This window comes from Canis lupus, chromosome 21 (genome assembly GCF_003254725.2).
Source record: "Canis lupus dingo isolate Sandy chromosome 21, ASM325472v2, whole genome shotgun sequence".
NCBI classification, from domain to species: Eukaryota; Metazoa; Chordata; class Mammalia; order Carnivora; family Canidae; genus Canis; species Canis lupus.
In genome coordinates this window covers 34,464,588-34,488,041 of record NC_064263.1, presented here as the reverse complement: position 1 = coordinate 34,488,041, position 23,454 = coordinate 34,464,588, and the positions used below count along the sequence as shown (strand labels likewise).

At 45.4% G+C, this 23,454-nt stretch overlaps 1 protein-coding gene, 1 non-coding gene and 1 pseudogene across 2 annotated transcripts; all 3 read left to right on the top strand.

Annotated features, from left to right (window-relative positions):
• The first annotated feature begins 543 nt into the window (after positions 1–543).
• Positions 544–12,589, top strand: EIF4G2 (eukaryotic translation initiation factor 4 gamma 2). The gene is made up of 24 exons (XM_049098968.1): positions 544–694; positions 752–1,411; positions 1,669–1,680; positions 2,866–2,992; positions 3,288–3,353; positions 3,992–4,132; positions 4,693–4,795; positions 5,499–5,630; positions 5,716–5,782; positions 5,868–6,019; positions 6,367–6,477; positions 6,669–6,752; positions 6,830–6,928; positions 7,219–7,360; positions 7,472–7,632; positions 7,988–8,101; positions 8,602–8,727; positions 8,871–8,975; positions 9,063–9,278; positions 9,363–9,621; positions 9,966–10,170; positions 10,299–10,510; positions 10,599–10,720; positions 11,763–12,589. Exons 1-24 carry the CDS (start codon positions 544–546, stop codon positions 11,826–11,828), a joined length of 3,633 nt encoding a protein of 1,210 aa, XP_048954925.1. The 3' UTR covers positions 11,829–12,589.
• On the top strand, positions 8,154–8,296 carry LOC112668022 (small nucleolar RNA SNORD97). The gene has a single exon (XR_003141399.1). It is a non-coding gene; the product is annotated as a small nucleolar RNA SNORD97 (small nucleolar RNA).
• Positions 12,590–13,115: 526 nt separating the features above from the next.
• Positions 13,116–21,580, top strand: LOC125753223 (60S ribosomal protein L15-like; annotated as a pseudogene).
• The last annotated feature ends 1,874 nt before the right edge of the window (positions 21,581–23,454 follow it).

The following is a 23,454-nucleotide window of genomic DNA, read 5'->3' as shown; positions in this document are numbered from 1 at the left end:
TAATGATCAGCCTCATATATGGCAAAGATCTAAAGATCCTGGAATTGTGTTAGAACTCTTCAGAGCCACACCACATCCCTCTGTTACCAGCTTTAAACGGCCTAGGACAAACTGCAAGTTTCCTGAAGACTATTACTGACTAGGTGCTTTCAACACCAAGAGCTGTTTTGACATGTCGAACATTAAGTGCAGGTCTTTGAAAACCCTGCCCTTTATTGGACACTTTAAAAGACATGCATGTTAAAACAGTTTCTTGCTTTTGATACACATTGTATCAAACCGCATGTTCCAAATGAAGATGGGGAAATTTCTGCTAAGTCTATGGAAACATGACTCCATTTTTGTAGAGCCAGGACTCCATTTTCATGTAGCTAAAATGTCGCAAACGATGGAACACTTCATTTTACGGTAGCCCTCCTTTAAAATATTACCTGAGAAGTATAAATAGTTCATCCTGCTGGCTTTGAAACGCCTAATCCTATTTGTTATAGTGGACCTTACGTAAAATGGAAATACACAGTGGACAGTCTTCAACGTGCTTAAATGCAAGTAAAACCCCAAAACCAGGAGCTAGCGATTAAAGTCCTCCAGACGTCCGCGCTCCGCAATCGCTCCTTCCAAAGAAGTCTGGGAGGGTCGGAGTATCCCCTGCGACCGCTGGCTGGACATTCCTTCGGGAAACGCTGCTTCTCGCGTGAGGCACAAAGACAATAAACCCCTTCCTTTGGTCCCTTTCTCATTCACTCTGCAGGGGGTGGGATAGATAGGGAGCTGGGAGCAGCCTTCTCTACGCATCTGGGGCACCGTCTGGTTTCCCGAACCCTGTCCTCCCGGCCCCCGCACCTACGGCTGCCGACGCCGAGCACCTGGAGACCGACAGCGATGCCGGGCGCCGGGCCCCGGGGGCGCCAGGCCTCAACCCTCCAGGCCCGGCCCGGGAAGCCCGGCCCGCGAGGGGCAACCACGGCTCGGTGGGGGCGCCCTGACACGCCCCGGCTAGGAGTCCGGTGGGGTAGGGGGACGGCGAGCCCCCATCCCCCGTTCCCGCGGAGAAGCGAGGTGGAGGGGAGCGGGGCCGTACAACGGCCTCGAGCACGGGGCACGCTCAGGGAACAAAGAGACCGGAGGCGGAGGAGGCCGCCACACCGACACCGACGCAGACGCAGACGGGCTCTGGGCTTTACGCAAGCGGCCCGCACCCCGACCGCGCTGCGCTCCCCTTACGCCGCGGGCCCGGCCTCCGAGCCTTCGCGAATACGGCTTTGCGCACTGCGGCGGGGCTGCGCCGGGGCTGCGCCGCAACCGAGCTTGGCCGTGGGGCTCCTCCCCGCCGCTCGGCGCGGATTGGCGGCGGGCAGCAGTCCGGCTGCTGATTGGGCGGCGCAGGAGCCATTCGGGGCGGCCCTGGTGGGTTCGGCTGCCCCGGAGTGATAAGTTGGGCTTCAGACACGCCTCAGCGCCAGCAGCGAGCCGGAGCTCTATGGAGGTGGCGGCGAGTACCGGGTGGTGGCTGCAGCAGCGACTCCTCTGAGCTGAGTGTTTCAAGCCGTCCCCGACTCCTTCCTCCCCCTTCCCTCCCCCTTTTTTGTTTTCCGTTCCCCTCTCCCCTCCCTTCCCTGTCCCCGACGACCGGATCCTGAGGAGGCAGCTGCGGCGGCAGCTGCTGAGCTCTCGGTGAAGGTGAGTGGAGCCGCCGCCGCCGCGTAGAGCGCTCTAAAATGGCCGCCGTCCCCTGGCCGCTTCTTCTCGAGCGGTACAAAATGGCGGCCGCAGGCGGAGTCGGGCGGGGCGACCCTTGTTAGCGTTTTTTCGGCTCTTGGGGCACCTAGAAATTGTTCACCTTTGTTCTCCTCTCCCGCCGCTGAGGGAGTAGCCGGCAGCCGGCAGCCGCGGCGGCCCCGGCCGTCGCCGTGGCTGTCGGGGCCGGGGTCGGGGTCCGGGGCCGGGCGGGCCGCGGCGCCCGTGTGCTCGGAAGGGGAGAGCGTGGCGGGGCCGCGCGCCGCGGCGGGGAGCGACGTGCGGGCGGGCGGGGGGGGGGGGGCGGCCGTTGGCGCGGGACCAGCCGAGGCGCAGGAGCCCCGGCGGGGAGGCGGTGTGTGGGGGCCTCGGCGCCGGCGGGAAGGGAGCGGAGGGGCGGCTGTCAGGCCCTCGGGGATTTATGGGGAGGGAGGGGGTCCGCTCGGAGGCGGCGGGGGGAAGGAGGCCGCCTTCCTGCCTGGAGAACAAAGAGCCGGGCGCTGGGCCGGCGGGGGCGGCCTCCGCTCCTCCCCGCCGCGCCTTGCCCCCAGCGGCTTCGCGGGGAGGCTGTCGGAAGCCCTTCCCCAACTCCGGCCTGGGGGGAGGGATCGGCTGCTCTTTTGTTCCCAGGAAGGGGGGAAACGGGGCGGAGGTTGCTGCTGCCATGTTGTCGCCGGGTCTCCGCCCGCCGGGGCCAGCCCGGACCCAGCCCGGACCCCGCGGCCGTCTTGAGTTGCCCTCACCCAGCCCGCCGGGCCCGTCGTCGAGCCTTGAAAGCTCAGGGCGGCTGCCCCTCGACGAGCCCGTGCTGATGGAGCTCGGTTTTGCTCCTCCGCGCTCGGTTCACAAAGTAGAAAGTGGCTCTTTGAAAGATTTGCTGTTCGCAGCTAAGAGGTTCTGTTTCTGTGAAGGCTCTTTGCACCTTTGAACGTAAGGGAATTTCCGGGTGGCTCAACAAATTTTTACTGTCCATTGGTGTTTGGGTACGTGCTATTTTAGTCTTAGGAGATCTGCAATGCAGTGAAAGTTCAATCAACTGCAGTGCCAAGATCCGAAGTAAATTATAATTGAAGGTTTATAGATTCGGCTGTTAGCAGTGTCTAATTTTGGTACTCTTTCTCATTCTAGGTTTTTCATTTCTCCCATCCTCTTCCCTCCCCACCCCATCCATTAATATTATTCTTTTGAAGATTCTTCGTTGTCAAGCCGCCAAAGTGGAGAGTGCGATCGCAGAAGGGGGTGCTTCTCGTTTCAGGTACGTGTAGATTCATTTTTGGCAAACGTTATAAGGGGGGGGGGGGTCAGTCACAAAAGCAAAAGAATTGCCATACCAGATAATTCTGACTTAATGAGCTGCAAGTTAAATGTATAATATCCCGTGTACAGTTTTTTATAAAGTGCTTAAATTTTCATTATCTTCTGTTTGCCATCTGGAGGATAAACATTTATTTCCATGGTGTAATTTCTGAAATACAGAATAATTAGACCGTAAGCTCTCTTAAGTGAGGGAGTTGGCATATGGTTTTAAAAGAAGTTGTTCTTTTCAATAGTGCTTCTTCGGGCGGAGGAGGAAGTAGGGGTGCACCTCAGCACTATCCCAAGACTGCTGGCAACAGGTACAGGTGTGTAGTAACAGTAAGCTTTATAAAGCAGATTTAGATTAATAGTTTATCTCCTGCATAATAGTACAGCAGTAGATATCAGGAATCCTAATCATAGTGGGTATGGTTTCTGGTACATATCCTTAATTTAGAATATCAACTCTTGATCATTCTTTTGCTAAATCATCTGAGTTAGGGCTCTCAAACTGCTGTTTTATCATCTCACCTCTTCGGATTATTTTCATTCATGTTATTTCTGAAATCCGTAATTATTATCGGCATTATCCATACTGATTAGTAGTAAGGCAGTATGTATGCAACATGGTCCTAGAACCTTAGAAGACCTTCTTAAGGTGTGGGTCTTGGAGCAGCAGCATTGGAATCACCTGGGAGTTCATTAAAAATGCAAATTATCTGGCCCTCCCCCAGATCTACTAAAACAGGGGATGGGCCCAGCAGTCTTTTTTAACAAGCCCTTCAGGTGATTCTGATGCACAGTTTGAGGAGCACTGATTGGGAGTTAATTAGTCGTAAGAGGTTGAAAAATTGTAAACTATTTTCTATTTAGAAATAACATCTGATTGCTGTGATATCTGTTATGTGACGGTGCTAGGTCTTAAATTGTCTTAAATATAAATCTCAATTTTTACTAGCGAGTTCCTGGGGAAAACCCCAGGGCAAAACGCTCAGAAATGGATTCCTGCACGAAGCACTAGACGAGATGACAACTCCGCAGCAAACAACTCCGCAAATGAAAAAGAACGACATGATGCAATCTTCAGGAAAGTAAGAGGGTAAGTTTATAGACAGGTTTTGTCCTTTTACTAAAAGGAGGGGAAGAAATGAGTTGGCTGTGATTTTTCTTGTGTATATGCTATATTATTCAGAAGGCAGTGTTCACGTCTAAAGCGTAAATACTAATGTCCGTGTTGGCAATTCTCTCTTAAATTGAAATGCAGCATATGCGTATCTTGAGGCTTAGGAGTTGCTTGCAGTCATTGGGTTATAATTCCCAAGCCTTTTGTCCTGACATTGCCCATGCCTGGCGTATAACCCACCAAAGCATAGAACATAATGATCTTAGTTCCTGGATTTTAGCCTTCATAATGAGAAGGTTCTTGTTCTCTGGGTTTTGAAGTAGTAGAAAGATGCGTCAGACAGCTGGGGACCCCTAAGCAGGTAGAGATATGATCTAAATAATAGAGGTTTATTTTAACATACCTTTGGCTAGGTGGGTAAGAAGATCTTGGATATTCAATGACAGAAGTAAAAAATAACATAATTTATAAGTTGTTTTCCAACTCATTAAGTCTTTTGTATTGCCGGACACTTAGTATGATTCCTTTCTCCCCAGCATACTAAATAAGCTTACTCCTGAAAAGTTTGACAAGCTATGCCTTGAGCTCCTCAATGTGGGTGTAGAGTCTAAACTCATCCTTAAAGGGGTCATACTGCTGGTAAGTTAAATAGTTACTTGCATCATTGTTTAAAACTCTGAGGTGTGAGCTAAATCCGTGTATTTTTGAATTGTGATGGTGATTTTTTAAAAGAACGACTTTTAATAGCATCAGATTTAAGAGGTAGATGTTTATTTTTTATTGAAGTATAGTTTGACATACAACGTTACTTTAGTTTCAGGTGTACAGCATAGTGATTTGATAATTTGATACATTACACAGTGCTTAACTTAAGTGTGGTTCTCCTCTTTCATAAAATGTGTATTTTAAATTGCTAATGCTGTATGTAGAGTTAGGTAAGCAAGCACTGGCTATTTGGGGTGGTGTTTTCGTTTTTCTTTCTGTGGAAAGCCTATTTTGTTTATGTCTTGGAAATGAATCAGGATAGTTGATAGTAAGATTCCAGCGTCTCTTTATAGTTTTGATAGCCAAGATATTTTCAACTCATGCGGATGGTGATGAGTTTGAGATCTGTATTGTTGGACTTTTTAGGGAACCATGTTACAGCTAATATTTAAGTGCTTGTGTTTTTCCAGGCTGTGCTGCAAGTCATTTTACATGCATAAGACAGATGAGGTTGAGATAGGTCAGAAAGTTACCACAAGATGCACGAACCTTAAGACTTGGCAAGGAAGTATTAGGTTAAAGGAAGGGTTCTTTAAAAAGTTGTCCTATTTGGTTTTAAAAATGCCATTTTCTGTAGATTGTGGACAAAGCCCTAGAAGAGCCAAAGTATAGCTCACTGTATGCTCAGCTATGTCTGCGATTGGCAGAAGATGCACCAAACTTTGATGGCCCAGCAGCAGAGGGTCAACCAGGACAGAAGCAAAGCACAGTAAGTGGTGGTGTTTGCTTGCTTATTTTTTAATTGATTGGAAAGATTTCATTAACAAAATCTGTCAAATGTCTGTTTCCTGTAGACATTCAGACGCCTCCTAATTTCCAAATTACAAGATGAATTTGAAAACCGAACCAGAAATGTTGACGGTGAGAGTTTGTTTGATACTTGCATAGTACTGTGTGTTTCCAATTTCATTTTGACAGTTAACGTTTTTCTGTTGTCTATTTTCAGTCTATGATAAGCGTGAAAATCCCCTCCTCCCCGAGGAGGAGGAACAGAGAGCCATTGCTAAGATCAAGATGTTGGGGAACATCAAATTCATTGGAGAACTTGGAAAGCTTGATCTTATTCATGAATCTATCCTTCATAAGTGCATCAAAACAGTAAGTATGGCAATTTAGGCTTCGGTTTCTTGGGTACACCATCATCTGGGAGAAAGTCCATTATAATTGCCTTGTGCCATGGGGGAATGTTGGCTAGTTAAATATTTCAAGTGGCTAGCAAAACCTTAAATGTAATAAGTAGGGACTTAAAGTCTCCAATGTATTTTGTAAGGTACAGGTAGAATTACCTGTTAAAATTGCTTAATTTGGAAGGGTTTCTTCTATACAGACCAAGTAATACTGTACTAGACTGCATGTAAGTGTGTGTTCCCTCGGTGCAAATGTAAGGAAAAGTGTTAAACCGAGTAAGATTTTGCTAACGTGTGGCATTTATTTCTTTGGTATAGCTTTTGGAAAAGAAGAAGAGAGTCCAACTTAAAGATATGGGAGAGGATTTGGAGTGCCTCTGTCAGATAATGAGGACAGTGGGACCTAGATTAGACCATGAACGAGCCAAGGTATGTGTTAACTCATAAATGGTATAAGCTTATCTTAATTTTAACTTAGATGACTTGCTTTTATGATGTATGGGATTGTCATGCTAGTCACTATTCTTGATTATAAACAGAGAAATCTTAGAAGATTTAAATAATGATATAAATTTGCCATAGCACTTATTTCTAATTAATTTATTTCTTTATTTTATTAGTCCTTAATGGATCAGTACTTTGCCCGAATGTGCTCCTTGATGTTAAGTAAGGAATTGCCAGCAAGGATTCGTTTCCTGCTGCAGGTAAAACTGGTTTAAATATGTTAAGCTGATTTCTCTTTGGGATTATTAAAACTTACTTAACTATCTTTAAATTGTAGGATACCGTAGAGTTGCGAGAACACCATTGGGTTCCTCGCAAGGCTTTTCTTGACAATGGACCAAAGACGATCAATCAAATCCGTCAAGATGCAGTAAAAGTAAGATGTTGAATTTTTTTTTTTTTAACTGAGTTTAAGCAGTAAGAAAGTTGTCACAAGATATAAGATCTTATTGCAAGGATCTTACTATCACTTATTTAAGATTCCTTACTGGTATAGCTTAATATTTTTTAAAAGTTTCTTATATAATGTTATGGGAAGAAGTTATATATAGAAATTACATAATTAGCATTCCTGTAGCCTAGAAATTGTTTTTCTCAGTATAAAAATTGTAGTTTTATGTAAAATAGTGTCTAGAATCTGGAATTTATTCACTTTTATTTTTAAAGGATCTAGGAGTGTTTATTCCTGCTCCTATGGCTCAAGGGATGAGAAGTGACTTCTTTCTGGAGGGACCGTTCATGCCACCCAGGATGAAAATGGATAGGGACCCACTTGGAGGACTTGCTGATATGTTTGGACAAATGCCAGGTGATTTTGAACAAAACTGTGGTTTAAACAAAAACAAAACAAAACTCTGTGACATTTTAACAGCAGCAGAGTTGTGTTGTAAAATGTTTTTTTCACGTTATGTTTTTTAAGGTAGCGGAATTGGTACTGGTCCAGGAGTTATCCAGGATAGGTTTTCACCCACCATGGGGCGTCATCGTTCGAATCAACTCTTCAATGGCCATGGGGGACACATCATGCCTCCCACACAATCGCAGTTTGGGGAGATGGGAGGCAAGTTCATGAAAAGCCAGGTATGGAAACATTGAGAATGCTTAGGCAACAAATTTTAAATCCAGTAATCTGTTATTTACCTTTTGCTTTTTAAAAAAATGCAACTATTTTAAGGTTGTGTGTTTTTTCTAAACCAAATTTACATCTGTGACCGTTATTTAAAACTGGGTGTGAGATGCTTATCCTTAAGATTAGTAGAATCGCAGTACTTTATTTGACAGTTAGGCTAGATTTTTATTCTTCCTTGTTTCATCTTTTACTTCCTCTGAACAGTTTAAACTTTCTTTATGGCTTGGTTCATCCCTTTGGTACTTGATTACCATAATTTGTTGGACCCCTTTTTATCTAGCCTTTCTTTCTCCCTTTCTAAAATAGGGGCTAAGCCAGCTCTACCATAACCAGAGTCAGGGACTCTTATCCCAGCTGCAAGGACAGTCGAAGGATATGCCACCTCGGTTTTCTAAGAAAGGACAGCTTAATGCAGATGAGGTACATTTGCCTATGTTACTTATATACCAAAGTGTGTCAATTCAGAAATCTATTGCCCGATGATTATAAATAAGACGCGTTATTAAGAGGACTTAATGCTGGAGTTCTTTATCTTCTTCTTTCTTTTCTGTACTTCTTTTTCTTTCTTTGGATGTCCAGCGTCCTATGAGCGAAGATTATGAGATATGAGGGCAAATCTTTTAATTAAAGTCTTCAGTTAGAACAAAGAAAAAGGTTGTCAAGATTTTGATTGTGATTTTCTTGTAAATAAATTCTCTGATTTAATATTTTAGTGATGTTTCTCCTAGGAGAATTCTAGTACAAATGTAAGATTTTGTGATACTTTTGTGTGGACCAAATCATTACATTTCCTTGCCTGAAGTTCCGTTAACATGGAGCAACCTTTTTCAGCCATCAGTTCTTGATTTTGTGCCTTAGATTGTAGGATGTTGGATCTAATAGTTTGCCAACTGCATGTTAACTTTTGTTTTCAATTATAGATTAGCCTGAGGCCTGCTCAGTCATTTCTAATGAATAAAAATCAAGTGCCAAAGCTTCAGCCCCAGATAACTATGATTCCTCCTAGTGCACAACCACCGCGCACTCAAACACCACCTCTGGGACAGGTATGACTGGTATAACCATTTCTATTGTTAGAATATTTTCTGAAGAGTGTGTGTGTGTTTAACTCCATGAGTCTTATTTTAAACTAAAAGATGCATACCAATTTTTTCTGGTGTTTTTTTTTTTTTTTTTTTTTTTTTTTTAGACACCTCAGCTTGGTCTCAAAACTAATCCACCACTTATCCAGGAAAAGCCTGCCAAGACTAGTAAAAAGCCACCACCATCAAAGGAAGAACTGCTTAAACTAACCGTAAGTTTCAGATAATTAGAGTCTAATTCATAAAGTGTATCTGAGATAGGAAAACCACTAAAGATACTTGGATTGTGTTCTTTTCAGGAAACTGTTGTGACTGAATATCTGAATAGTGGGAATGCAAATGAAGCCGTCAGTGGCGTACGAGAAATGAGGGCTCCTAAACACTTTCTTCCTGAAATGTTAAGCAAAGTAATTATCCTGTCACTAGATAGAAGTGATGAAGATAAAGAAAAAGCAAGTTCTTTGATCAGTTTGCTCAAACAAGAAGGGATAGCCACAAGTGACAACTTCATGCAGGTACAACACTTGACTGATTCTGTGAGAACTCTGTTTTTGCATTCATATTTGAGAACTGATAAACTATTATGTGTTTCTTTTAAGGCTTTCCTGAATGTATTGGACCAGTGCCCCAAACTGGAGGTTGACATCCCCTTGGTGAAATCATATTTAGCACAGTTTGCAGCTCGTGCCATCATTTCAGAGCTGGTGAGCATTTCAGAACTAGCTCAACCACTGGAAAGTGGCACCCATTTTCCTCTCTTCTTACTTTGTCTTCAGCAATTAGCTAAATTACAAGATCGAGAATGGTTAACAGAACTTTTTCAACAAAGCAAGGTCAATATGCAGAAAATGCTTCCAGGTAAGAGCATGCTGGGAATTTTTTGTTTTTATTTTGAATAATAAGTCTAGATAGTCTTTAGTACCTTGAAAAGATTTGTATAAATCATCACACTGATTATCCTGTCCTGATAGTGATAATAAGCATTACTACAGGCTAGATTTCACCTTTTATAAAAAGAAATAATGATTTAATGACTTTCATTTGATGTGAATACTAAGCATTTCCTTTGCTGGGTGTGTTTTTTTTTTTTTTTTTTACATTAATTTCTTACCTTTGGGATATAATTTGTGAAGCTGTTCTCTAGATAGGAAACTGGCTAAAATGAACTACCTGATGGAAGTGGGGTTTTTTTCTCTCTCTAGAAATTGATCAGAATAAGGACCGCATGTTGGAGATTTTGGAAGGAAAGGGACTGAGTTTCTTATTCCCACTCCTCAAATTGGAGAAGGAACTGTTGAAGCAAATAAAGTTGGATCCATCCCCTCAAACCATATATAAATGGATTAAAGATAACATCTCCCCCAAACTTCATGTAGATAAAGGATTTGTGAACATCTTAATGACTAGGTAAGATAAAGTTCAGAGTTAAGTTACACTTTGTTTACTAGAAAGAAGTCAAAGGCAAGGGACTTAGAATTGTCTTTCTTGAGCTAGAAAATTTCGCTTTTACGTTCTAATGAGATCTTTCTTTACAGCTTCTTACAGTATATTTCTAGTGAAGTAAACCCACCCAGTGATGAGACAGATTCTTCCTCTGCTCCTTCCAAAGAACAGTTAGAGCAGGAAAAACAACTGCTTCTTTCTTTCAAGCCAGTAATGCAGAAATTCCTTCATGATCACGTTGATCTGCAAGTGAGTGCCCTGTATGCTCTGCAGGTGCACTGCTATAACAGCAACTTCCCCAAAGGTGAGTGACAGAGGACGGGGATGGTGGTGCATGTGGGCCACGTCTTCCAGCAGCCCACTAGATCATGGGATTGCATATTGTTTTTTAGGCATGTTACTCCGCTTTTTTGTTCACTTTTATGACATGGAAATTATTGAAGAAGAAGCTTTCTTGGCTTGGAAAGAAGATATAACCCAAGAGTTTCCTGGGAAAGGCAAGGCTTTGTTCCAGGTAAATCTTCATTAGAGGCAGTTAGTCTGCTTTTTTTCAGTTTACTTAGTATTTAATGAAGAGCCTTTAAAGCTGGAATAGAGGAGACAAAGTACCTGGTTTTTTCCTCTCCTTCTGCACTGCACTGCTAGAAGCTGTGGTAAAGTAGGCAGTTAGCAGAGCAAGGTGAAGTCATGAAGTGATGAAAGGCTTCAATCTAGGGATACCTAAGAGGTTATTGGTGGCTAGCATTTTTTTTTAGAAATAAAGCTACTTATAAAGGTTGAATGCACAAGATTGGATTTAAGCTTTTAAATGTAAAGAAGAGATTGCTGCTGATTTTTTTTTTTTTAATACTTTAAATCTTAGTAGACTTCTAGCCCTAGGGGAAGATTGGGAAGATCCTTAATACTTTTCGGGGATTTTAAAAGCACTGTAAGTTAGTCATCAACAGAGTGGTTTGTGTTTCTTTTTGTTTTATTTATTTATTTTTTAACAGTGGTTTAAATGCAGGTTTCAGAGACTTAGATTTAGTGGGTCTGTTGTTTTCTAACAGACCAGGCTTTGAGAAACCCCGCTCTCTACAGTATATTGCTAAGGCTCACAAACTAGCTTTGTGAGGGACGTCTGTGAAGCATTTCTCATTAGCTCTGTCCTTGGGGAATCTGATCTAGCAATGCTGGGGTGGAGCTAGAAATCTACTTACAGGAATCCCTCCCCCCCCCCCAACTACTGCTAACCTCTCTTAGGTTTGCAGGGCAGCCCCGGTTGCATACTAAGATAAACCTGAGATATAACTGGAAGTAGTTAGTTACCTGAGAATGACACCCAAGCTAACTGGCTATAAACCCCTTAAGATACAATTAATAGACACCATTTTAAAATAACTTCTGGCCAATAGTCAAGTAATATTTGCAGTATTTTTGAAGGGTTTTGCGATCACAAAAGGTATATACTATCTAAAACTTCTCCCCTTTGGTGGGTTTGCTAGCTCAGTCCTAAATCAATTGGTTTTTCTACCTTCCATAATATGGCTTAATTTTGTGGAATTACAAATTCACAGGTGAATCAGTGGCTAACCTGGCTAGAAACTGCTGAAGAAGAAGAGTCGGAGGAAGAAGCTGACTAAAGAACCAGCCAAAGCCTTAAATTGTGCAAAACATACTGTTGCTATGACGTAACTGCATTTGACCTAACCACTGCGAAAATTCATTCCGCTGTAATGTTTTCACAATATTTAAAGCAGAAGCACGTCAGTTAGGATTTCCTTCTGCATAAGGTTTTTTTGTAGTGTAATGTCTTAATCATAGTCTACCATCAAATATTTTAGGAGTATCTTTAATGTTTAGATAGTATATTAGCAGCATGCAATAATTACATCCTAAGTTCTCAAGCAGAGGCAGTCTATTGCAAGGACCTTCTTTGCTGCCAGTTATCATAGGCTGTTTTAAGTTAGAAAACTGAATAGCAACACTGAATACTGTAGAAATGCACTTTGCTCAGTAATACTTGAGTTGTTGCAATATTTGATTATCCATTTGGTTGTTACAGAAAAATTCTTAACTGTAATTGATGGTTGTTGCCGTAATAGTATATTGCCTGTATTTCTACCTCTAGTAATGGGCTTTATGTGCTAGATTTTAATATCCTTGAGCCTGGGCAAGTGCACAAGTCTTTTTAAAAGAAACATGGTTTACTTGCACAAAACTGATCAGTTTTGAGAGATCGTTAATGCCCTTGAAGTGGTTTTGTGGGTGTGAAACAAATGGTGAGAATTTGAATTGGTCCCTCTTATTATAGTATTGAAATTAAGTCTACTTAATTTATCAAGTCATGTTCATGCCCTGATTTTATATACTTGTATCTATCAATAAACATTGTGATACTTGATAGAGTTGTGTGTGACTTTATGAATTACTACCTTAGATTTGAAGAATTAGGAACTTTCGGGATGAGACTGAATATTTGAAAGTCTCATGAATTCAGAAAGCCCATACTGATGCATAGTAACAAACTTGGTGACTGTCCTATGAAATACATGGTGACCTGCAACGCTAACCTCCAGCCAGGTAACAAATATTTCTAAGACTGGATGGTGTATTTTCTAGCGTACTATACTGTGGACCAATATTTGGATTTACTCAGTGTGTCCTTATGAATGACTTGCTGTTGTTAGCTAGCAGTATGCAGATACTTTGATAACCACATCTAAACAGCCCCAAATTTCTGCTTTCCTTTATACAGCAAAACTGACATTTGCCTAGGCAGATCTCTAGGTCAAAACCCTAACCTTGGTCTGTGCTGCCCTACATCTGATCTAGTCTGACCTCCTGTCCTTACCCAATGCCTGTTTCTCTGATCAACAGCAAAGTTGTAAGAAATTCATTCTGCTCCTGCCATACTGGCCTGCTTCCTAGGACATGCCAAGCATTCCTCACTTCACCGCCATAGTTAGATGACTGGCTCCCTAAGTCTTGGCTCAAATGTCAGGTTAATTAGAGTGCCATTCTGGTTTTTTTTAAGATTTTATTTTATTTTTTTTAAGATTTTTTTTTTTATTTGACACAGCAAGTAGGCAGAGTGGCAGGCAGAGGAAGAGGGAGAAGCAGAGTCCCACTGAGCAGGGAGCCTGACGTGGGACTCGAGCCCAGGATCCTGGGATCATGACCTGAGCCGAAGGCAGACACTCAACCCACTGAGCCACTCAAGCGTCCCTGTCTGTTCAATTTAAAAATGTAACTGAACACATAACTTGATATATCCCAACCTATTTTAGGTATTGCTGTCCACCATTGTGACTTCCTGCATGTTTTTTATCTGACTCCTTCCAGAATATGAGATTGAAAGTTTTTTGTTCATTGCTGTTTCCCCAGCAGCTAGAACAGTGGCGCTACACAGCATATTTTATCGAGTTAAATCACAAGCATAATAAACTTGCCCTATGTGGTAAGATCTGGATGTAGAGATAGTGGAAGGAACTCAGACTTGAGTTCTAAGCTGGTGTTTATCCTGACTGGTGAGCAGTGTCTTCTCAGGCAGGATACTTTGTTTCATTCCTCTGAGTTGATTTTATTTATTTTTTTTAAATAGGACCAAGGGATGGATGCCTGGGTAGCTCAGCGGTTGAGCATCTGCCTTTGGCTCAGGGTGTGATCCTGGTCCTGGGAGCCTGCTTCTCCTTCTGTCTTTGCCTCTCTGTGTCGTTCATAAATTTTTTAAAGGGGGGGTGCAAAGGGCATGAGAACTAAAGGTAATGTGAATGCCAAGCAAGATAGTCCCACAGAAGTAGGCCTTTGATCTGTGTGAATTCCTACTTTACCTTCTCAGTAGCTTTTCTAATGTCTCAGAAGAGCTGCTTCCATCCTGAGCTTCCATTCAGGCACGTCCAATGGGCTGACCTATCAAAAGCAGTCAATAGTTGGTTCTTTGCCTTCAGGCTTTTCCATCTTTGAAGGCCCTCTTTTCTAGCCTGACTCAGGCATAGTACTGTTCTCAACACTCCACTCTTAGAGCTCCAATTCCCATCGACAGTCTGAAGACCATCTATCGAGTCTACATCTTCCCAGGATCATCAGTTGACATCCAACCGGCTCTTGGACGTTTTATCTGAATGTGCCGCAAGCACTTTAACCCCCAAATCAACGTCCTGGCCTGAATGCTTCCCCCATCTGAGCCCTCCTTCCCAACCGATCCAATGTTCGTTCATCTTCCATAATCACCATCGAGGCCCTTGACTTCAACCTCTTCCCCCATCTCCACTGCACGGCCCTGGTCCAGGCCCCACGGTGTCATGACTGAACTACTGCAATGGACTTCCAAACGGTCGCCCTCCCATTCATCTTGCTCTCCTTCCAGTCCATTCTCTACATCAGAGTGGTTATAAAACTCTGGCCTTTTAGGGACTTTTGCCTTTTAGGGACTCCTAAGTTTACCTCAAGAAACTCCTTCTGCCTTTTAGGGACTCCCAAGTTTACCTCAAGAAATTTTAAATTCCTTAATGCAGTAGCTACCTGCTGTTTACTCCTTTATATATGTATTTTTTTCTTTCTTGCGTCTTGACCTCTACATGTTGTTTCCTCTTCCTGGAACATTGCTCTCCTTGCTGTTCCCACCTCTTCATCTAGCTTATTCTTACTTTGCCCTTCAAGAATTAGCATGGGTGTCCCACATATGGAAAGCTTACCTTCCTCTGCCAAGATTGAGGAGTTGGTACCATTCAAGAGTTCTTAGTTGCAGAGAGAAATGTACCCTGGACAAAGTAAGTAGAACTTACTGGAACTCCACTTAAGGGATGCAAAGAAAGCCCAGAGAACCAGGCTAGAAACGAAGGGGGTAAGGGGAAAGCCGGGTAGCCTGCATCCCAGAACTCACCTGGCCAGAGCAGTGTTGTAAGCCCCATCAAACCCCAGAGCCTCCTGTGCCAGTATCTTCCTCTCCCAGTGACACCAGGTCTGGGTTCAGAGCCCCAGGCAGGAGCCCACAACTCACGGGCTTAGGTCTCGAGTTCACCCTTCGCTGCCTTTTTTCATGTTAGCAGAGTGTGGATCTGGCCCTTTGGGCCACTGCTGTGTCAGGCAGTCCTTGACTCCCACAAAGACTCCCAAGGTGGGAGGGAAGGAAGAACTCGGGAAGGGAGCGTGGGTAGACAGCCGCCACTGTCTGCTAGAAGGCCTCTACCCCACCGCCCCATCTAGCACTTACCCCCTCTGCATTTTGACCACCCACTTACTGCCTGCCCTCCCACTGTGCCAAGAAGAGCTCCCGGGTGCGGGTGTCTTTTGTCCATTCCTCGATTCTCAGGGCTTATTAGCACAATGCTGGACACATACCAAGTACCAATAAATAGATATGGGATGCGACGATGAATCCAGGTTTTGGAGAACCTGAATTTTCTATAATCGGGACATGAGGAAGAAGGTGCAATTCTTAAGCCCAAAAAGGGTTGTGGGAGAAAAGTTCTTTCTGTCCGTCAGCAGCCATCGGCTCAAAGGGAAGCCAAGATGGGCTCTTACAAGTACATCCGGGAGCTCTGGAGGAAGAAGCGCTCCACAGCTCACCCCCCGACCCCGCCTGACGAAGCCCACGACTGGGGTTCAAGGCCAAGCAAGTTTATGCCCTATATCAGATTTGTGTGTGTCGTGGTGGCCACAAACCTCCAGTTCCTAAGGGCGCTACGACAGCAAGCTGGTCCATCATGGTTGTTAACCAGCTGGTTTGCCAGAAGCCTTCAGTCTGATGCAGAGGCATGAGCTGGACGCCACTGTGCGGCTCTGAGCGTCTTGACTTCCCATCGGGCCGGTGAAGATTCCATATACAAGTTCTTTGAGATTATCTTCATTGATCCATTCCATAAAACTATCATCAGAAACCCTGACACCCGGTGGATCACCAAGCAGTCCACAAGCACAGGGAGATTCAAGGGCTGACATCCACAGGCCGCAAGAGCCGTGGCCTTGGAAAGGGTCCCAAGTTCCACCATCTATTGGTGGTTCTTGCCAAGCGGCATGGAGAAGACACAACACTCTCCAGCTCCACCATTACTGCTGATGTAAGTAATATTTGCACAATTCTTACCTAATAAACAATGTAGGACAATTTTTAAAAAGTACAACTCTCAAAGAATACAAACTACAAACTTGGGGTCAGTGTCCAGATAGATTCCTGGGTAAGAGTCCGATCTTGAACTCAACCTCATTGACCTCTTGGCAACTCTGGGAAGTGGCTGTAGTTCACACCTACAGTATGATACCTCTTGTCCCTCTCTGCACTAGGTCTTGCTTCCAATCCAGTTCCAAAGCACTCAGCTCCCCACATTAATTTATTCATTCGAAACTTCAAAGGTGAGCACCTCATCACTGCCAGCCCTGAGCGCTCGGGGCACAGCAGGACGAAGACACCAGCTCTCCCCGCGAGAGCCCTCTGTGCAGCGGGGACACCGGGGTGGGCCGTGCAGCCATGGGCAGGCGATGGGCCGCCTGAGCGCAGAGAGGGAAGCGCGCTGGAGAAGCCGGGACTTCAGGGAAGAGTCACTCTCCTGAGGAGCATTGGAAGGGGGGCTCTCTGGGCAGAGGCGTTGAACCCCTGGAGGCAGAGTCCACACCGCTTCTGAGCGAGGGACGTCTGCCCTCTTCTCCTGGAGGTGGCAGCGTAGAGCAGCTTCGGACACCAGCTCTGCCGCGGGGCCTGGAGGACAGGGACTTCCCAAGCTCCCTGGCCCCGCTGGATGGGGAGACCGCCTTCCAAGGGGTGTCCTCCAAGGAAACCCTGGGCTCTGGTCGGGGAGACGTCTGAGCAGAGAGCAGAGGGGAGCAGACACAGGCCCTGAAGCCACACACGATGCAGCAGTGGGACTGACAAGCCCTGAATCCCTGGGGGCCGCTCAGGTCTGCGTGGGACTCACTCAGAGCCTGGGCACCCCAGCTTCCCGAGGAATGAGTTCCAGGAGCTTAGGCCGCTGCTCCGCCTCTCTGGGCTTCACCTGCCTTATCCTTTGTTTGGCCACCTCCTCGGGTCGTTGCAAGGACAGGTACGAGACTGCTCTACAGGTCCGTCCATCCCAGCAATACTTAGGGAGTACCAACCACATGCTGGGCACTCTGCGGCGCTAGGGATGTGACGTGAACGAGGCAAAGGCTCTTAAGGGGCACACGTTCTGGCTGGTAGGAGAGAGAGAAGAAACAAGTGTATAGGGTCCATTAGGTAGTGCTATGCGGGGCACCTGGGTGGCTCAGTCGGCTTCAGTGTCTGCCTTCAGCTCAGGTCATGATCCCGGGGTCCTGGGGTCGAGGCCCGCATCAGGCTCTTCTCAGTGGGGAGCTTGCTTCTCCCTCTCCCTCTGCATCTCATCCCCCACCCCTGCTCGTGCTTGTGCTCTATCTCAAATAAATAAAATCTTTTTAAAAAATGGTATACGTAGAGAAATAAAACAGTAATAGGGAGTGATGTGAATGCTCGCTGAAATAGAGTATTCAGGAAGATCTTATATGGAAGTGACCCTGCAGCAAAGATCTAAATAGTGAGGGACTGAATTATGCAGATATCTGGAGGAAGAACTTTCCAGGCATGGGAGAAGCCAAGCCAAAGGCCCAGAGATGGGAACACACAGGGCGTGCGAGGAACAATGAGGGAGCCAGTGCAGCTGAGCAGAGTAGGGGCCTGAGCCAGAGAGTGGCAAAGGAGCATGTGAACTAGCCAGATGCAGTGAGGACTGTGGCTTTTTTATTTTTAAAGGTTTTATTTCTTTATTCATGAGAGACACAGAAAGAGGCAGAGACACAGGCAGAGGGAGAAGCAGGCTCCATGTGGGAAGCCCGATGCGGGACTCGATCCTGGGATCACGTCCTGAGCCAAAGGCAGACGCTCAACTGCTGACCCACCCAGGCAGGTGGCTCTTATTCTAAATGGAGTGGACTGCCTTTGGAGGATCGCTATTATTATTTATTGATAATATTACTCATTCATTAGTATTACCCATGCTTTGCTATGGCATATTATTGTGATTATTCGAGCTACCATTGCTTTAGCATGTAGTATATGCAGTCGAGATTAGGTCTGTTAATCATCTCATTTAATCTTCCCAACCTCTTTGAGGCAGGTACTTTATTATCTCCATTTCATTGATGAGGAAACTGAGTCTCAAAAAAGTGAAGCAGCTTGCTTAAAGTCTTTCATTTCTTCAAGTAGTGATGAGCACCTTCTGTGTCCTCTTTTGATGTGCTGGGACACAGTGTTGTCGTGGGGTCATCACTCAAACCCTGTACTGCATTTCAGGAGCCAGCACTCATCACTGATCACTGCTGAGCCCGATGCGGGGGAAAAGAAGGAAAGGAAAGAAAGGAAGAGATTTGCCCAGAGGCAGTGAGCTCCTCCTTCCTGGGAGTGGGCAACCAGACCTGGGCGAGCACCTGAAGAGCAGGTGCCTTCAAAGGTTGTGCCACAGCACCTGAGGTGAGGAACAGACAGCCTCCAGATCCCCCTGTTATGGGTTGAGTTGTGCCCCAGCCAAAAGATAGGTTGGAGTCCTCACTCCAGGTACTGTGAACGTAACCTTACTTGGAAATCAGGTCTTTGACCAGATGTAATCAAGTTGAGGTCTTTAGGGTGGATCCTAGTCCAATATGATGGTGTCCTTGTATGAAAAGAGACACATATAGACACAGAGGGAGACTGTCGCATGATGACAGAGGTGGAGATTGGACTGATGTCTCTACAAGTCAAGAGATGCCAAGGACCGCCAGCAACAGTGGAAGCTAAGAGAACAGTATGGAACGCGTTCTCCCCTACAGTCCTCAGGTGTCCAACCAACATCTTGATTTCAGACTTCTGGCCTCCAGAATGATGAGAGAGTACACTTCGGTCGTTTTAAGGCAATTTCAGGCCTAGGAAATGAATACACCTGCACTGCTATACCAGCACCCCCATCACTGCAGCCACAATGCCTACCAGGCACCCCCTACTGGTCCCCTACCCTAAACCTACTTCACTGCTCAGCTGGTTGCAAAAGGGAAGGGAAGCACTTGGATGAACAAATGAATGAATAGTGGAGCTTTATTTAGTTCTGAGAAAAATCAACTCTGAAGAAAATTACCACACTGGTAATCCATTTGAGCATTGAAACTTAGAACATCAAGAAGAGTGAAAAGATACAGTTAGTCATATCAAAGATTTTCTCAATTTGGGGCAAGGTGACCGTGCTAAGCATGTTGGTGGCAGTTCCAGATTTTGTGGGGCCTGCCTGCACTTTAAATCATTTGAGAGGCCCTTTTAAGAAAAATAATACAAAGTTACAAATACAAAATAATGTACAGGGCCCGAGGAGGTGCGGGGGGTGCGGGCACCTAAAGCATAAGCTTCTTCAACCTCATGGAAAATCCACCTCTGCATGGAAAAAAAAAAATCCAGAAACCACTAAAGAAAGCGTTGATGGATTTGTCTAATTAACCTGTTTGTCCCAATATTAACAAAGGACAAACTAAGAAAATATTTGCCATACTCACAATAAAGGGTTAACCAGAAAAAGCTCTTAGAAGTCAGTAAGAAGGGGCACCTGGGTGGCTCAGTGGTTGAGCGGCTGCCTTCAACTCAGGGCGTGACCCCAGGGTCCTGGGATCGAGTCCTGCATCAGACTCCCCGGAGGGAACCTGCATCTCCCTCTGCCTATGTCTCTGCCTCTCTCTGTGTCTCTCATGAATTAATAAATAAAATATTTTTTAAAAAATCAGTAAGAAAAAGGCTAGCTTTGGGGGGCCCCAACTATGTGCCTGGCCCACAGCATATATTATTGCATTGGATTCTCCCAGAATGGTCCTGGGATGCAAATATTGTCCTCCCAATTTAATCAGTAGGAAATCAGGGATAAGGGACACAAAGCCACTATCCAAATGAAGCCGCTGTCCAAAGTCGCATAGTTTGTTGTTGGAAGAACAATCTGATGCTCATATGTTTTCCATCAGACATGGTCAGAATTGGAGCTGATTTTCAAAGCTGGAGAAAATAGAACATGGCAGCCCTGCAGGTTTTCATCTCAAATTACCCCCAAGAACGGGCCTGGCCTGACATTTTAGTGCTGACAGTTTGTTTCCAATGACACAAAACCTTCTCAGTTATTTTTTTGCGCATAAGGATGTACTGGTTGGGAATGACACGCGAACCTGAAATGGTCCAATCAACGCTAGTTTTTGACATGTGTGGAGACCCGCCCCCCACACACAGTGGGCTCGGTGAAGAAAACAAAACAAAACCAAAAAAAGCACAGAGAAACTTAACACAGATTTAATCTTTATTCCTGGGGATGTGATCACACAATCTAAAGAGTTAGCAAAAATTATAAACATTTTAAGGATCACTTAAAAATTTTTTTAGGGCAGCCCGAGCCCGGGTGGCTCAGTGGTTGGGTGTCTGCCTTCGGCCCAGGGCCTGATCCTGGAGACCCAGGATCGAGTCCCACGTCGGGCTCCCTGCACGGAGCCTGCTTCTCTCTCTACCTGGGTCTCTGCCTCTCTCTGTCTCTCATGAATAAATAAATAAATAATATTTTTTAAAAACGAAAAAAAATATTAATTTAAAGATTTATTTTATATTTGAGAGAGAGCGCGAGAGATCGTGAGAAAGCACAAGCAGAGTGGGGAGGGAGAATCAGGTTCCGCACTGATCAGGGAGTTCGATCCCAGGTGCCCCAAGGATTATTTTAAAAATCAGTCCACTATGGGGCGCCTTGGAGGCTCGGGCTGTTAACCGTCTGCCTTGGGCTCAGGTTGTGATCTCGGAGCCGGGGTCCTGGGATGGAGCCCCACATGGGCTCCCTACTCAGCGGGGAGCCTGCTTCTCCCTCTCCCTGCTCCCCGTTCATGTTCTCTCACTCTCTCTCTCTCTCTCTCTCTCTCTCTAATCAATAAATAAAATCTTAAAAAATAAATAAATAAAAATCAGTACGTGAAATGGAGGTGGACAATACACATCTACCAAATGGAAAGGCCAAAAATCTTAATGTGATGAGAGTGAACATATGGGGTACATTTCCAGCCAAAAATAGACAGATTCTCAGGCCCGGATCACAAACAATGCCACGGAACAGAAGGCTACATTCTATTAAAAACCACATTAGAGGGTTTGGAACATGGCTAGAGACAATGAGGAAAATTATTTTATGAAGTGTGAATGGAGAAAAGCATTAGTTCTTTTTTTTTAATTTTTTATTTATTTGATATAGAGAGATTGAGAGAGAGAGAGAGCACAAGCAGGGGGAATAGCAGAGGGAAAGAAGCAGACTTTCCACCAAGCAGGGAGCGCGATCCCAGGACCCAGGGATCATGACCTGATGCTCAACCGACTGAGCTACCCAGGTGCCCCAAGCACTAGTTCTTAGCCAATGTTTTGTTTTATATGCGGTTTTAAATATACGTTTGTAATAAATAAATTAAATATTATTAACAGACACTGAACTATTTTGCCTGTATCCCAAAAGTCTATGAACTTAAGTTAATTAAAAAAAACCTTTGGAGCAAGGGTGCTGGGGTGGTGCAGCCGGTTAAGTGTCCGACTCTTGGGTTTGACTCAGGTCGTGATCTCAGGGTTGTGACATCGAGCCCCACATCGGGCTCCCTGCTCAGTGGGGACTGTTTCTCTCCTTCTCCCTCTCCCTCTGCTCCCCCCCCCCACCTGCTTACACTCTCTCTCTCAAATAAATAAATAAATAAAATCTTCAAAAAAACCACAAAAACATTTTGAGCGGTGAGAGAACACATGGGAATGGAGTGAGCGACCCTGTAATTCAAGCCACCTTATATCTGGGCGTACATGGCATTTGGGACTCAAAGCACAATTACTGCTTCATCTTTGGAAATGCTGAGCAGGGAGTCCTGTTTCCAGTGCAACGTGGCCACTGCGCTGCTTAACCACATTGATGTAAAAAAGCACCCTCAGTAACGAGACGTGCCGTGGAGACAAGGGCACAACCACACCCTTCCTGCCCAGGGCCACAAGGCAACAGGCCCTCGGGAAGAGGCGCCCCATTCTCCGGGTCCAGGAGGGACAGCGTCCCTGTAGCTCTTGTGCCCCCCAGCCTCCTCCCTCCAAGGATGCCTGCGTGACCCAAGCTGCCGGAGACCGCACCCTTGCTCTCTGTAGCCTACCCTGGTCACCTTGCCCCCATCACGTCTCACCCCCACCCCAGCCCACTAGAAGCCCGAGGGCCCCCGCTCCCACGCTCACCCCTAAACCTCTCTGTATACCTGCTGGTCTGTCCCAACTCCCCAGCCCTTCTCCCTCAAACCCTTCCTTCAGACCCTCTGGGTCCCATCGTCTATCGCCACCAAATGTCCCACATCCTCGATCTCTCTCTGAACATTACTGTCCTCTTCTTGCTTTGAAGGAAACCTGACATCTCCTTGAGCCCATCACCTCCCTGCTGTCTTTCCCCTCATGCCAGAGGCCTTGGGTGGGCCACTGGACACCTTGCTTCCCACCAGCACTTTCCAACCACTTTTGCCCTCTTTTCTTCCGAGGACCCAGACCCTTAGAAGTTTATAACATCCGACTTTACCACTCCCAGGTATGCCACTCTCCTGCTCTTCAAAATAACGGTTTCATATCCCTAAGTCATATCTGACTCTTCCCTTCCCCTCCCTGTGTCTCCACATCACAGCCCCTGCTGGGCCTCTCAGTCCCAGTGAACACACTGCGGGTGTTCCCTCAGCAAGGGTACACTTGTCGTGACGTACAACTTTGCCATCATCTGGGACCTTGTTAGAATTGCAAAATATTTGGTCTCACTCCAGACCCACCGGATCAGAATCTCTAGGTGATTTGCAAGCCTGTTAAAATATGAGAAGCCCTGATACACGACATAATGCAGGCTCCCTTGCTGACCACCAAGGATTGTATCGCGTCCCCCGTTGTGGTGGCCTGGGACTCAGCTTCTACTTCGCTGAAAAGCAATTTTATCCCCGCGTGACTCCCTACCTTCCAAAAGCCCAGCCTGGACACATGACTCCTCTCCTTTTACTATGGATGGAGTTCCAGTTCTTTCCAAAGGTCAAACCCTTTCTCCATTCTCATCTCCCATTCCCTGGGGCCAAATAACTGTAAAGTACTTGCTGTCCCCATGACAGGGCACAAATGTCAGGGCCAATGGCCACAGCACAGATGTCATTGGGAGTCAAGGGGAGTCCATGCCAGTTCATGTGACAACTGAGAGCCTCTAGTCTGCCCCAAATAGAGGTTTTGGACAAGATCAGCTGTTTGCGATGTGAGATTCC